The sequence below is a fragment of the Polyodon spathula genome, chromosome 6, assembly GCF_017654505.1.
Source record: "Polyodon spathula isolate WHYD16114869_AA chromosome 6, ASM1765450v1, whole genome shotgun sequence".
Lineage (NCBI taxonomy): Eukaryota > Metazoa > Chordata > Actinopteri > Acipenseriformes > Polyodontidae > Polyodon > Polyodon spathula.
This window is the reverse complement of record NC_054539.1, coordinates 6,176,843-6,192,445: the sequence shown is the minus strand read 5'-3', so window position 1 is coordinate 6,192,445 and position 15,603 is coordinate 6,176,843. Positions and strand designations below refer to the sequence as shown.

The window sequence follows — 15,603 nt, the reverse complement described above, 5'->3', positions numbered from 1 at the left end:
GTTGTGATTCTGCTTTTGTGTAAAATGAGTACAGTCAGAAACCACATTGGAAATTAGGTGCTGCACCTTGCAAATCCTGACCATGGCTCTGCATTGCAAGTTCCATCTACTTTAAGCAGTTACTTATTAACATTGGCTCTGACTTGATTTAAAAATGTTAAAACATAATTGATTTTAAGAAATGTTTACAGAGGCAATTTTTGACTGGTCTCAGAGGCAACCTACAGTATTTTGTTGTGTCCCCACGTGTCTTACCAACAGCGTACGCTGCACCAGGCAACATTCTTGCGAAATACAGGGTTCAGTCCACACTCTCTGTGCTTGGTCCCTTTAACATTGCTGTACTATTTAAAGTAATTTTTATAACAGTGTCATTTTCCTGCTGGTCTGATGTAGCTGTCTAGATTGTTGGAGTATTTGTGACTTTACCTGACTGCTGTATCTGCTTGGTTTTCTTCTTTGAAGCATGGTGTCAAATGCTGCAAACCACTCTGTTAAAACGCTGGGAGTTTATTGACATTATGTTGTTGTCAAAGTGCAAAAGGCCTCTTGTATTTGAAGATGCAATACCCTTTGTATTGATGAGAGTAAACTAATAAGTTGACATAATCCATAGGTCCATCACCTGTGTTTATGTATAGAGGAAATGCTGTTTGATCTAGATTCAAAACTGCCTGCCGTACTGTAATTAGCCTTTCAACACTGGGCCTTGATTTAGATCTGTCCTACTGGACATACTGTAGGAGTGGTTTAAAATAATTCAAATCTGATGGCTTTTATATTTCACAAAAGGTTTGGGGGTGGGGTGGTTTGAGTGTCACATGTAAACAAACTTGTACTTGTCACATGTAAACAAATGATTAAAAAAATAATAATAATCATAAAACAAACTCTAATGATAACATTAAATATTGTATTTGGTTGTATAGGCATTGTGCATTTGCCATAACACTAGTCATATTCACAAAAGGAGACATTTTATAAAATACTGGGGCTGACTTACACCCTACTCCCCCTTTTGTTGCAAAAGAAAAAGGGAAATTATGATTGATTTATTATTTCTCCAAATCTATCAAATTTGTTGTGTATGTGATAGTGTCTAGAACTGTGCGGAAACATGGTATTAAAACATAGTGCTGGGACGAACACGGGATTTTCATGTTCATATATTCGCTCAAAATTTAAACATTTGTTTGGATATTTGTTCATTTTTCAAAAAGAAGAAAAAAGCCATTGTATTGCTGTGAACGCAGACAGAGACAACATAATGGCAGGGGCAGGGGGTGTGGCCGTGGCCCCCGTATGCCTTTATTTTACAGCAAGACCTTACAATATGTAACACATTAAAATAGAAAAATATCCCAGGAGTAAAGAATAAGTCATGTAAGACTTACTTTACCCCAGTGAATTAACTACAAAACAAAGGAGCCAAATAGCAGCTCAAGTTAAATGTTGTTCTGTTTATTTCCGAAATAAATTGTACATAACGTTGACACCACATTTAATTTATTTTAATTTTTTTTCATTCCTGCCATTGCAGTTTCTTCACAGTAAACAGTGGCCATAAACACATTTTCATAAAGTAGTAACATGAGGTTTACTTGTGCCTTTTTGTAGCTGAACAAGCAAAAGAAAACTGAAGTTTAACTTTAAACACTTCATATAAAACAAATGTGGAAATGGCGTTGTAAAGTGAGGGGGAAAAAAACTTTATTGGTTCTCGTTTATTACATTCCACATATAAAAGAAAGTCGCCACAAAAAATATATAACATATACAATCTATATAAAAATCACTGCAAATTCTCGTGAGATGGTAAGTAAGTGCAAGGTATTTTTGTAGGAGCATATGGCAAAGCTACTGGCAGCGCAACAAGTGGGCAACTGCCGACAGTGAGAGGCCAACCACAGACAGCGAGAGTAGCTGCTGCTGTTAGTTGCTACTACCAGAGCATGACTCACTGCTGCCGAACAAGCACCAGCATCCTGAAGCACCTGTTCACATATCTCCCTGGTGTGAGTATTGTGGAGAACCACTAGAGAAGTGCCCTGATGTCCCACCCTACTGGTGCGGACTCTGTGAAGAGTTTGGACATGGATGGCAAGTTTGCCAGTACACTGAGCCAGAGAGACCGGAGCTGCCAGTCACCAGAACCGGATAAGCTCCACCGTCTCCTGAGCTGGGTTACAGAGAGAAGCCCCAGAGCAGGAATAAAGGAACCGCTGTCTATAGAGACCAGGGAGGCGGTGAGGTGGCGTGGAATGGTCGTGTGACCTGTGCACACCTGGCAGGATGTGTGACAGGGCAGAGGCCCTAAATACTGGGGAAAGTGTTTTATGGTTGTTTTAACACAGCCACATGTTTAATTGATTAAGGGTTAATTGCTTAATTGATCATTGTTTTATTGAGCCAGAATCACCTGTAATTAACATAAGTAAGTACACCTTCCTGTAATTATCATGCAGGTATTTAAGCAGGTCAGAGTGGTTGGTCGGAGTCTGTGAAGGCTAAGGCCCCTAAAGAGACCTATGTGAGACACAGACCTGACAAAGACATTGTGTAATACTTGTAGAAGTATATATGTTTGTTGCTGGTAAGCCAGTTTATTGTTAATGACTTACAAAGTATAGTTTAGAAAGGAAGGAGTTATGCTTTTTTTTTGTTTGGTTATAAATATACAGGTACTGTTCTGTTTGCAAAATATCTGTGATCCAGTGTTCTTTTATACAAGAAATCAGTGTGAACGGTCCCGAAGCGTGGCAAAGAATATCCCACTTTGCCACACTATACATTTTTCCCTTAAGCATTCTTAACACAAGACTTGCAACAGGATTACAGGGGATAAGGAAGTGAATTTCTGTCTCATTAAGATGATTTTTTTCAAATTGTCCCTTGAATCTCACACATTTCGACCCAAGGAAAGATGCTGCCTCCTCCAGACGTTCCAAGCTAAGAACGCACATTTCCAAAATATAGAAAAGTATCATATGATGGCGGTGTGATAACATCAAAATTCTATGTAAAGAATGTTGTGACAATAATCTCGGCCAAATCGACCAGCATTGCTGTGACTGTACATTTGAGAAGTAAGTGTGTTTATGATTTGTATGGATGTGTGCTTTAGATGTAACATTAATAATTTCATATTGTTTTTTGTTAATCTGTCAAAACAGCCCACGTCAGTTCTGAGTCAAGCAGGCTGTAAATCTCAATGGATGCTTGCTGTGCTGTCCCAAAGCTGTCAAGGCTTGCATTTTACAATATCGTGTAGGAACTTGTAAATGTTTTTACAATTCCAGCTTACTCTTGAGTAAGTGTTTTAATTATACAATTTTAACATAACATTTATCATGTTAAAAAGGAATTCTGAACTGACATGCAGGAAGATAAGGTGCAAGTACTGTCTATAACTTCCAGAATTGGGCTGTAAATTCAGTTTAAATAGATACCTGTTTAATGGAATACTGAACTAATTTATCTGGGATTATTTATAACAAGCACTAAACACTGGGGTAAGCAGGTGATTTATTATATGCCACTATATTTCACAGTATTGTATTTAAGACAGGATATTGCTGGTGTCCAATTTTATATAATCTTCATATTTTGGTCGCTAACTTTTGTACCTGAGGAACTCGTCAACCTGCTAATCCCAGAACATCTCCAGTAGTGCATCGATGGGCTTTTGTTACTGTGAATCACATATGGGTCATTCTAGTTTAGTGCACCAAATCCTGGGGAGGTGTTCCCTCCATAAGTGGTGATCTGGTGAACATCTGATAAGAAAAGGGTTCCAGGTTAGGTGGTGTTTACGTGCAAGAGCTGTGTAACTCAGTGAGAATGGATATAAAAGAGGTCAAAATTCCCATTTTGTGGGGTCCCCGAGTTGCTCACCTGGTAGAAATGCAGACGCTTGGTACTCAGGGTGAGTCAGAAAGTGCAGGTTTGCATCCTGGCTGTGCGAAGTAAGCCAGTCTTCACTGAGGGCTCCGTAGGAAGCGTCGCATTGGTTCCGGTGCTCCCGTGAGTTAGCAAGGGTAGAAAATTCCCAAAATCTTAACACGCTCAGTCGGGCATGTAACTAAATTTTACATGCCCAACATAAAATTTTACTCGCCCAAGTGTGAAACTGAAAAACACTTTTCTGCTGCTTATGATTCCACACTGATAGATGACTTCTGGACTGCATGTCCTGCTGTGTGTGTCTAGTGCCGACATTCTCAAACATCCAATGTTCCACTCCATCATCCTCTTAGTTGCCTTTTTTTTTTTCTTCAAATAAGCATACATCCGGTAAAGTGCTGGGGGAGATGCTGGCTGGCTGGAAGGAATGTAGGTAAAAAAAAGAAAAACTGATGTGGGAGCAAATACGGAAGTTTGAATCTGTAATAAAGTAATTGCTTACTTTTGTGTAGGTGCCCGACTTGGGCATGTAAGCAATTTTTTTTTACACGCCCCACCAAAATCTGTCGGGCTTGTCGGGCAATATAATTTTCGAACTGTCGTTAAGGTGCTAAAACTCCTCATCGCTCTACAGCGAACCCTGCTAGCCAGACACCCAGTGAGCTCAAAGGCAGAACCCTGCAGGGCTAGCCTTTGTCCTCCAGTGGTCAGTAGCTTGTTGACATCTGCACAAAACTGCAAGGGGATACCAGTTTCCATTCAGAGGATGAACTGCAGTACCCATTCATAAGTGATTTGTTATACAGTAGCATACAGTAATTCCTGGGCTAGTCATTATTAATTTGTTCTGGCTACACTTTCATACAGAGGCCTTCAGGCGTAGGAGTGACAACAGAGTAGGTGGAGATGTGAGAAACAGTACAACTATAGGAATGGAAATGCGGTTATACAGTAAATGTGTAAACTCACTGCACTCTCAAGCAAGTTCAAGCTTAATACTAATCTGTTACCTCACACAAGCAGTAATGCACAGCACATGAATACGTGCTGTTTTGTGTTCTATTTTTTGTTTTGTTTTGTTCCTTTTTTTTTTTTTTTACATTTCAGAATCTTAAGATCTGACCACCCACAAACTTTTTTTTTTTTTTGATTGAATAAATATGCATGGAAATGCTTTGCATGAACATGCATTAGTTCTGTTCCTTCCATTACCACCCAGCAGAACTTCAGAAAGTACAGGTATGGAAACATTAAATGTGTTATCTGGTGTCTAAATAATATCTTCCTAATTCTAATAAGTGTCTTGATAACATCTGTATATCACCGCCTGTGTTATCTGGTTTCAACAGTATTGCATGAAAAATGATTTCCATTACTGCTGCCAGAAATGATATGTATTTTAAACACATTGTCACTGATAACATTAGGAAAGCAGTGCTTTTAGCAGGGGAGGGTGGCCTTGTATTCCCATCAATTTGAATCGCTGGGTATGGTACGGGGGGGGGGGCAATGTAATCCTATGGGGCAAGATCCCAGTAGAAAATAAGAGTAGTTTGATAAAGACTTGGCATGTACATGTGAAATATCTGTCTCTGTACAATTTCTGCAATTACATCCCCCACTCGACACATGCACACACACACACTTTCTATTTGTTGTAGACTAAGTTATCTATTTATCAATTCACAAAGCTACAAACCGCCATAGCACAAAACCCACTAATTATATTGTTGCTGCAAAAGCTTAATGTTAGTTTTCAGTGTTTTTTAATTATACAGAATTATTTGGGCATGTAACTAGCATGTTTTTATTGTAGCTTAGGGTCAATGTACTGGGGAAATTGGCTCCCCTTACATCAATTACTGTATACAAAAGCTCATTATAGGAAGTAGACTTGAGAATCTTCTGAAGTGAAAAGAGTAAGAACCTCTGAGGTGCTGCAGGACATGGAGGCACATCAAGTGGGAGAGAATAGCTGTAGTGTGTTAAAACTGAGCCCATGCTGGCCTCTGTGAATGCAACCTGTCAAGACAGTTTTGTTTGAAGTCAGGTGTTGGTAGCTAATAATCAACTCTTTGTTTTCTTACTTGTGTGAAAAGAAATACATTTTCTTTTATATATATATATCGGTCCTAATCAGGAGCTGTAACATTTTTAAACATGTATACGCCTCTATTTAGTTTACTAATAATACACGTTTAGAAAATACATACGCTATGAACTAACATTAAGCAGCAGACAAGTCCTATATCATTTTATCAATTAGCAGTTGTTGTTTCAAATGACAATATATAACTAACCTCTCATACAATAGCTAATCATTTTTTCAGTAAATGTAAAAAAGCCATGAGGTTTTCCAACTGCTCGGTATTCACCCACAGAAGCACATGTGTGCAAATCGTTTTTCTACTTTTGTTTTTTTCTCAGTAAATCTATGGGTACAGAACACCAGCACAGTAACTCCCAGATGTTATTTTCATGACAGGTTTATTTTCTTAGTTATTACTGTAGCTGTACAGAGTAACTATTAATGCTTTGCTTTACCAAACCTCTGTTTCAAAACATTTGCCTGAAAAAGAGTTTATGTTAGCACATTATCGTCAAACAAAGTTGCATTTGACTTTTCGTTCTCTTACTTTTTTTTGTAGCGTTTTGCAAAATGAAAAAGCAAATGCCTCATTTAGCCACTTGTTATTTTATTTAAATAATGTAGTTGCCATGGAGAATAGCTTTCCAATGCAGCATGCCATGGCATTGTGTTGAGCTATGGGATAGACCCAAGAGGTTCTGAACTTCTAATGTTTGCTGCCTTCCCTTGCTTCTGTAAAATAAAGGTAAATGTATTGGTTGACCCTTTTCATTTTGAGTAAGCCCTGTCCTGTGAATTTGCTGATGTCTTTGTGGTCCATTTTGTTAGAGATAAACGTACTTGCTCTAAAGCACAGCCAGCTGAACACAAAAAGTCAGTTTGTAAAAGGATAGCGTTACGGCCCAAGCGGTTACCGGCGAGAAAGACTGAGACTGAGAAATGCAGTTAAAGCGCCAGTGCGCACGTTTATTAACAAATAAAGTAAATAAACACAAAAATACAGAACAAAGAAACGGTACAGGGACCAAAATAACAGATTTAAACCAAAATAAATCCTTACGGTGGGCTGGGCAGTTGCCTTCACTGGTGCTTTCCATGCTCTCTCCAAACTCTTTCAGACTCCTCCAACTAAACAAGGCTTTGGTTCCCGTTTTATACATCTCCCCATTCCCAATTAGCACCTAGTTATCTAACCTGGGAATGGCCACATTCTACACGTGGGATTGACAGGGATGAGATTTAATCCCATCCCTGCCAAACTTAAACAACAAAACATACATTATTTGCAAGTAGAGCTTCCACCCTGCCACACCTGCTAAGAACATGGAAGATTGTGCTCAGCCAAAGTACTGTAGAAACAACACTGAATTCGAACGGACCCCATAGCGTGTTTACAACCATCGGATTAGCAGTCACTGCTCAACAGTAGACTGGGCAGTTTAAGGGTAGAAATAGGAGAGTAAACACATTAAGAGGGAACTTCAGCAGTCATGCCAGATTAAGAAGGGTTGAAGTAGTAATATACCAAAAAGACTGTTGAAGTAATCCCAACAACCACTGAAAATAGTGCAGAATACATAATATGTGCTTAAGAGATAACTTTAAAGTTGGTTATGTGTATGTGGCAATAAACTGACTCTAGTGTGTAAATGCTTTTTCAAGTTGCCCACAACTAGTCCTGAAGTTATAGCAATTATGTTTAAGGTGTGTTTTCAACATACTTTTAAAATGTCAGTTTTGTTGAAACAGGATGCGATTCACGTTGTCATCCGCGCCACTCAACAGTATATTAGAACATAAGAAAGGTTACAAACGAGATGAAGCCATTCGGCTCATCTTGCTCATTTGGTTGTTAGTAGCTTATTGATCCCAGAATCTCATCAAACAGCTTCTTGAAGGATCCCAGGGTGTTGGCTTCAACAACATTAATAGGGAGTAGGTTCCAGACTCCCACAATTCTCTATTCTGTGACCTTAGCTGGAAGTAAAACTCAATGGGTTTTCAGTTTTAATACATTGGACACGTGAAGGAAAAATGAAAACAAAGCGTATTTCAACACAGTAGTACAGCCATTTTTGAAATAAAGAAAATTACCTTTTTTTAACAAGTGTAGATAAAATACAGGATCCAACAACAAGTATAAACCATCATTACTGAAACTGACAACAAATAGTGAGGGATTTTGTTTTTGTGGGTCGTTGGGAGGGTTCTGAATGGCTGGGCTATAGTTCTGAAACACTTAGTGTACACCCTCATCATTCCTTAGCCAACAAGGTTGGGAGATGAGGATGAAGACAGATTTAGAACCTTGTATCTAAAACAAAATATGGAAGTCAATTTCAACATTAGGCACAGTTAAGTGTCTGCTGTTGACAACACCTCCAAAGCTGCACTTAAGTACGAAATTACATGGACCAGCACTGCAACCTTTTTTAATGAGATTTTGTACATAGTGTTGCTTACTGAACTTCAAGCTGGTATGATGGCATTAACATGTGTTACAGTACTGCTGCTCTATTAAATCTGAAGCTCAGATTTTGCCTTTGATAGTGACCTTGCATCAGGAAAGGTTTCTTAAAAATGCATATGAAAGCAACAAAAACAATCTTGATAGTGAATGAGCAGCCAAGAGTAGTTGTAAAAAATCTCCTGGTGCAACTGTGCACATAGTGACAATATTGAAATACATGTGATGCAAAAAAAATGTCAGGATCATGCTTTACTATTCAAAAGCTAGAGCTGCAAGTGTACACAGCAAGCAACTACTGTATGTCATTAGCAAAGATCTTGATAGAGTCTTATGACATTCATAGCAATCAGCTTTATTTAGGCTGATTTGGATCGTTGCTTTAATGCTTCTGTCAGTGTCAGGGCATGTTGCCATGATGCAAGTTCTTTGCCCAGGTTTAAAGTTGGCTGTCAACTACTCTATACCCAAAGGCTACTGATATGTAGTCTTAAGAATTACTGTTAGTGGAAAATCCTATTTTAAATGCTTCCTATGACGCACATTAGGCAACTGCCAAGAGTTGTTATAGATTCCTTTCAACTTTTGAGTGCAAGATATTCTTCTTTTCTAGCTTTGAATAGGAACTTGATTTGTATTGTTTTTGGCTGTTATTTTACTCATGGTTTTATATATATATATATATATATATATATATATATATATATATATATATATATATATATAATACACACACACACAGTGGCTTGCAGAAGTATTCAGACCCCTGACCAATTCTCTCATATTACTGAATTACAAATGGTACATTCAAATTTCATTCTGTTTGATATTTTATTTTTAAACACTGAAACTCAGAATCAATTATTGCAAGGTTACATTGGTTTTATGTTAGGAAATATTTTTAAGAAAAATAAAAAACTGAAATATCTTGTTTGTGTAAGTATTCAACCCCTGTGCTGTGGAAGCTCCCAGTTTGCACCGATGAAAGAAATTGCCCTAACGAGGTCACAATTACCTTACCATTGGCCTCCACCTGTGAACCATTAAAGTTGCTGTCACATTTTCTGGATAAAAACCCCACTGTTGAAGGATCATTGGTAATGCTGTGAATCTGAAGGAAAATGAAGACCAAAGAGCATTCTACAGAAGTTAGAGATAAAGTAATACAAATGCATAGATTAGTGTTTGGATATCCCAGTGAGCACAGTTGGATCAATAATCACGAAGTGGAAGCTGCATCACACTACCCAGGCACTGCCAAGAAAAGGCCGTCCCTCAAAACTCAGCACTCAAACAAGAAGGAGACTTGTGAGAGAAGCCACAGAGAGGCCAACAATCACTTTGAAGGACCTACAGAGTTCAGTGGCTGGGAGTGGAGTAAAGGTGCACCAGTCAACCATATCAAAAGCTCTGCATAACACTGGCCTGTATGGGAGGGTGGCAAGAAAGAAGCTGTAACTCAAAAAGTACCATCTGAAAGCACATCTGGAGTTTGCCAGAAAGCATGAGAGTGACCCAGCTACGATGTGGGAAAAGGTTTTGTGGTCAGATGAGACTAAGATCTTTTTGGCCAAAACTCAAAACACTATGTGTGGCGCAAACCTAACACTGCCCATGCCTCAAGACACACCATCCCTACAGTGAAGTATGGTGGTGGCAGCATCATGCTGTGGGGATGCTTCTCTTCAGCAGGGACTGGGCATCTTGTTACAGTTGAAGGAAGAATGGATGGAGCAAAATACAGGAAAATACTGCAAGAGAATCTGCTTCAGTCTGCTAAAAAACTAAAGCTTGGGAGGAAATTCATCTTTCGGCAGGACAATGATCCCAAGCACAAGGCCAAAGCAACATTGGAGTGGCTCAAGAACAAAAAGGTGAATGTCCTACAGTGGCCCAGTCAAAGTCCTGATCTCAATCTCATTGAGAATCTGTGGCACTATTTGAAAATTGCGGTCCACAAGCGTCGTCCAACCAACCTGAACAACCAGGAGCAAATCTGCCAAGAAGAATGGGCCAAAATCGCTCCGACACTGTGTGCAAAGCTGGTACATGCTTACCCCAAAAGTCTTTAAGCTGTTATTGCAGCAAAAGGTGGCTCTACGAAATATTAATGTGTGGGGGTTGAATACTTATGCAAGCAAGATATTTCAGTTTTTTATTTTTCTTAAATATATTACCCAACATAAAACCAATGTCACCTTACAATAATTGATTTTGAGTTTAAATGTTTTAAAATAAAATATCGTACAGAGCGAAATTTCAATGTACCATTTGTAATTCAGTAATATGAGAGAATTGGTCAGGGGTCTGAATACTTTGGCAAGGCACTGTAAATGCATACAGTGCTTATAGAAAGTTTACACCTCCTTTCAAAATGTTCACCTTTTGTTGACTTATAGCCTGGAATTTTTAAAATATATATATATATATATATATATATATATATATATATATATATATATATATATATAATTTTATTTATCTACACATCCTACCCCACAAGTTCCAACAGAAAAAAAAATTCTGAGAAATTTGTAGAAAATCAATTAAAAACTGAAATAGCTTGGTTGGATAAGTGTTCACCCCCCTTGTAATAGCAATCCTAAATTAGCTCAAGTGTAACCAGTCGCCTTCAAAATCACACACCAAGTTAAGTGGCCTCGACCTGTGTTAAATTGTAGTGATTCACATGATTTCAATATAAATTCAGCAGTTCCTGTAGGTTCTCTCTGCCGGGTAGAGCATTTCAAAGCAAAGACTCAACCATGAGCACCAAGGTGCTTTCAAAAGAACTCCAGGACAAAGTTATTGAAAGGCACAGATCAGGGGATGGGTATAAAAAAAAAAAAAATCAAAGGCCTTGAATATCCCTTGAAGCACAGTCAAGAATTGGAAGGTGTATGGCACCACCAAGACCCTGCCTAAATCAGGCTGTCCCTCCAAACTGGATGACCAAGCAAGGAGGAGACAGGTCAGTGAGGCTACCAAAAGGCCATTGGCAACTTTGCAAGAGCTTCAGGCTTTTATGGCCAAGACCAGTCAAAGTATACATGTGACAACAATATCCCAAGCACTCCACAAATCTGGCCAGTATGGTAGGGTGGCATGAAGGAAGCCACTACTCAAGAAAGCCCACCTTGAATCCCTGTAGGTGTTCTATCTCTGGGAATTGTTTTAGTAGCTGGCAGAGTGGTAGAGGTGTTTGGCACACACAGACCTCGGCTTCTGCTCTCTCAGTCCCTCACAGCAACGTCGTTCTTTCGCTAGCTAGCTACCAGTGTCTATCTTCTTGTGTTTATGTGATCTTTGTTTACCGTCTTTTGGTTTGTGTGTAGCTAACATGAGGAAGTGCAAATTTAATGATAAGTGATTGGAGAACAGCAATTATGATTGTTTGAAGCCAGTTGAGAGAAATCCGTCTGAAGCCCGCTGCATACTTTGCAAGAAAATTTTTTAACTTGGCACAATGGAAATAAAAGCTGTGGAATCACATATGCAGTGTGAGCTTAGTTAAACGCATTAAAAAAGTCTTAAATTTTACTTCATGAAACCTGCAGATACCCTGAAAATTGAACTTTTTGGCCTAAATGCAAAGTGTTATGTTTGGCACAAACCCAACACAGAGTATCACCCAAAGAACACCATCCCTACTGTGAAGCATGTTGGTGGCAGCATCATGTTATGGGGATGATTCTCATCGGCAGGGACTGGGGCACTTGTCAGGACAGAAGGGAAAATGAATGGAGCAAAGTACAGAGAAGTCCTTCAGGAAAACCCGCTGCCCTCTGCAAGAAAGCTGAAACTGGGACGGAAGTTCACCTTTCAGCATGAGAACAACCCAAAGCACACAGCTACACTGGAGTGGCTAAGGAACAAAAAGGTAAATGTCCTTGAGTGGTCCGGTCAGAGCTCCGACCTAAATCCAATTGAAAATGTGTGTCATGACTTGAAGATTGCTGTCCATCAACGCTCCCCAAGGAACTTGAACAGTGCTTGAACATTTTTGTAAAGAGGAATGGTCAAATATTGCCAAATCTAGGTGTGCAAAGTTGGTAGAGACCTAACCCAACAGACTCGCAACTAATTGCTGCCAAAGGTGCTTCCACCAAGTATTAACTCAGGGAGGTGGAGACTTATCCAATTATAATCTTTCAGTTTTGTATTTTTAATATAAAAAAATTTTTCTCAATAAAAACTTTTTTCCCCTTAACAGTGTGGAGAATAGTGTTTAGATAAGTGGAAACTCTGAGGCACTGCCCCAACAAAATGTGAAAAAAGTTCAAGGGGGTGTAGTTGACAAGAAATCACAACACGGCTACAAATCTTGTGCATTTACAGATTTCTTGGCTAGTTACTCTAAATCTGTTTTGGCAAACACGTTTTACAAATGGCTTGCACATATACTTTTTTCCTATTATCTATTTCTATACATGAACATTGAATAGATCCAGAAACAGGTAACCTTTTTTAAAAGCATGGCTGGTTTCTCGTGTTAGAGACATACAGCATATAAACAGAGTGCCACACACGAGACGCTCTTATCACGCTGCTAATTAGATTCCCTGGAGTAGGTGTGGGTCAGTGATCGGCTATGTAATCAGTGCAAGACTATAGGAAATGTATGTATCTCTATAATGTAGGTATATGTTATTTTATAAAGTGTGTATTTTGGAGTGACTGTTGTGATCTTTTTTTTCGATACACCTGAAGCTTTCGATAGTTTCAATACCCTGTAATACAAATCAGTCTGATCTAGTCAATTATATATTATCTGGCTTTCTAGATTTCTTGGTGCAGTATGCTATATAATTATGTTTTATAAAACGGCTTGGAAAAATAACAGCCTCCTTTTGGTTAAACAGTGTCACATGACCGTGCTGGAAAAACAGCTTGCATATTAATGAGCCGTAGTCTACTGAGACAGTAGTCAACAGTAGACACAAAAGATTAAGTGAGGCACAGCTAAAGGAAATTGAAGAAAAAAAATCTTTAAAAACTACAGCATGGTGGTAGTAGCCCTGTTTATAGTATTCCTCTCTATTTGCATGACATTACAGCTGTATTTTTTTTTTTTTTTTTGCCCCCAAGCTATGTCACTGCTCACACGGACACAGAAGAGGAATCCGATGAAGGAAACAAAGATCCTACTGTGAACTTTCCAGCAAAAGACTTGGTAGAGGAGAAGGATGAATTTATGCTCCTTATGCAAAAGATTGACAGTTTACACAGAGGTCCAGAATCTGAGAAGAAGGAAGGATTTATGATGCTTCTAGAGAAGAAAGATCAGGTGTGATACATTAGCTGTTAGCACTGAAATCCCTTTTTAAAATACCTAGCTTTGACCTTGTTACAGTACAGGCATTATGCAGAAAGTGCCTTTTTAGAGCCTTTTTAAAGTCTCTGTGTTTACTGCATGGATTTTGGAGTTTATTTGAAAACGTGTTCCTCTAATTTACAGTCACACATGAGTACATCAGCATTTTCCTAACATGTTCTCCAATTTTAAATTAATGACCTGTCATATAATACATTTATACAACACATTTCCTAACTGGAATAACTGTTTTGCATGTTTTCCAGCCTTTGACTACCAAAGCTCTTTATTCCAAATTATAATATACACACTGGCATCCAATTATGTTACTAAACAAGAAATAAACAGCTTGGACGTTTGATTTAGGGTTTCTAAGTAGGGCTACTTGTATGATGCATAGAAAGATCATATAAGCATTTAATGGTGAACTATTTGTTAAAAGACAAAAATGATAAGATTTGGAGAAATGTTATTCAAAACAACTATAAAACTCTTCATTCTTCATTTCAGCACCTTTTGGTGAATTATAATGAGCTAGGTTGTGCTTTTGGTCTTGTATCAATACAAATACAAAAAACTAAAACATGATTCATCCATACACAGTGAATCGTTACACATCCCCACATGTTGCTACAGCTGTTTAAAAACATACCTGTCATTCCTTTTCTTTTCATTGTTAACATCCTAACAACTTTTTACACATGTAACTTTAAAGTCTGCTTCAAAGCTGTTTTCAAAATGTCTGCTCTAATGCACTGGGGTTTGAGACCTGTCCTCTAAATCACTGCAGGAAGAGCGATTTAAAATAAATAAATAAATAAATAAATGAATAAATAAGACATCATAAAGCGCTGTGGCTGATCTGTTCCGTGCTGTTCAAAAGGGTTGTCGTTTGTTTGATATTTGGGCAGTAATCCTTACGCTACCATCAGTGCACTAGAGCGGCCGTTTTGAAAAGAGCTTTGCAACATAGTTTGAAGTTATAAGTGTAAAAATGTGTCAAATGTTAACAATGAAAATAAAAATTACAGGTGCAACAGTTGTAGCAACACATGGGGATGTATAATGCTATATTTTTCGGAACCCCTCTACTCCTAAGTAGTTTTTTTTTTTTCGATTTTTCGGAAAATTAAATATTTTTGTATAAGTCATACAAAGTAGGACACCGATGAGTTGATTCTACTTTAGATGAAATGAAGGTCCAAGAACGTATGCACGTACGATCCAATCCCCCAAACCACGTACAATGTTAGATGTTACAACAAGAAAATGTAAAATATTTTACTCATTTATAACCCAATTACTCTGTGGTTGCAGATTATGAGACAATACTCCATGCATGTTTGGATTCCTAAGCAGTTTGTTAACCTTTCAAGTTAGTTAAATTCACAAAAATTATGTCACGGATATCCTTCACACCCCCTTGGAACCTTTTTCACAATTTGTTATGTTACTTTATTAAAATATTTTTTTCAACACTTTGAAGAGGCAAGTTTTTATTGTGAAACAACAGTTACTCTTTAAGTTTCCTATTCATTAAAAAAAAAAGAAAAGCCTTTTAAAATATAAAAACATATTCAGTATGTCATCCTGTGGCTACTGCAACTAAAGTAAAAAATAGATGTAGTATTTAAATGTAGACCTCTTTCTTTTATGTCCAATTCAAAGATTAAGGTGGTTTAAACATTATCCCTCAAATTGAGATGCAATGTACCACACTATATTGTTAAAGGGTAGTGCACAGGAAGCTGCATAGAGTTGCTTTCACATAATGCTTTATGGATACAGTGCTCCATCGCTATAAGGGTCTCGATTTATTACGCGCCTCGG

General features: G+C 38.1%; 1 protein-coding gene across 2 annotated transcripts in view; it reads left to right on the top strand.

Moving 5' to 3' along the window:
- The window catches only part of LOC121316729 (regulator of microtubule dynamics protein 2-like), a 65,086-nt gene that overhangs the window by 10,771 nt on the left and 38,712 nt on the right, over positions 1–15,603 (top strand). For both annotated transcript variants that reach the window (XM_041251848.1, XM_041251849.1), the window contains exon 3: positions 13,548–13,746. In XM_041251848.1, the coding sequence (XP_041107782.1) occupies positions 13,548–13,746 (199 nt within the window). The remainder of the gene's footprint in view (positions 1–13,547; positions 13,747–15,603) is intronic.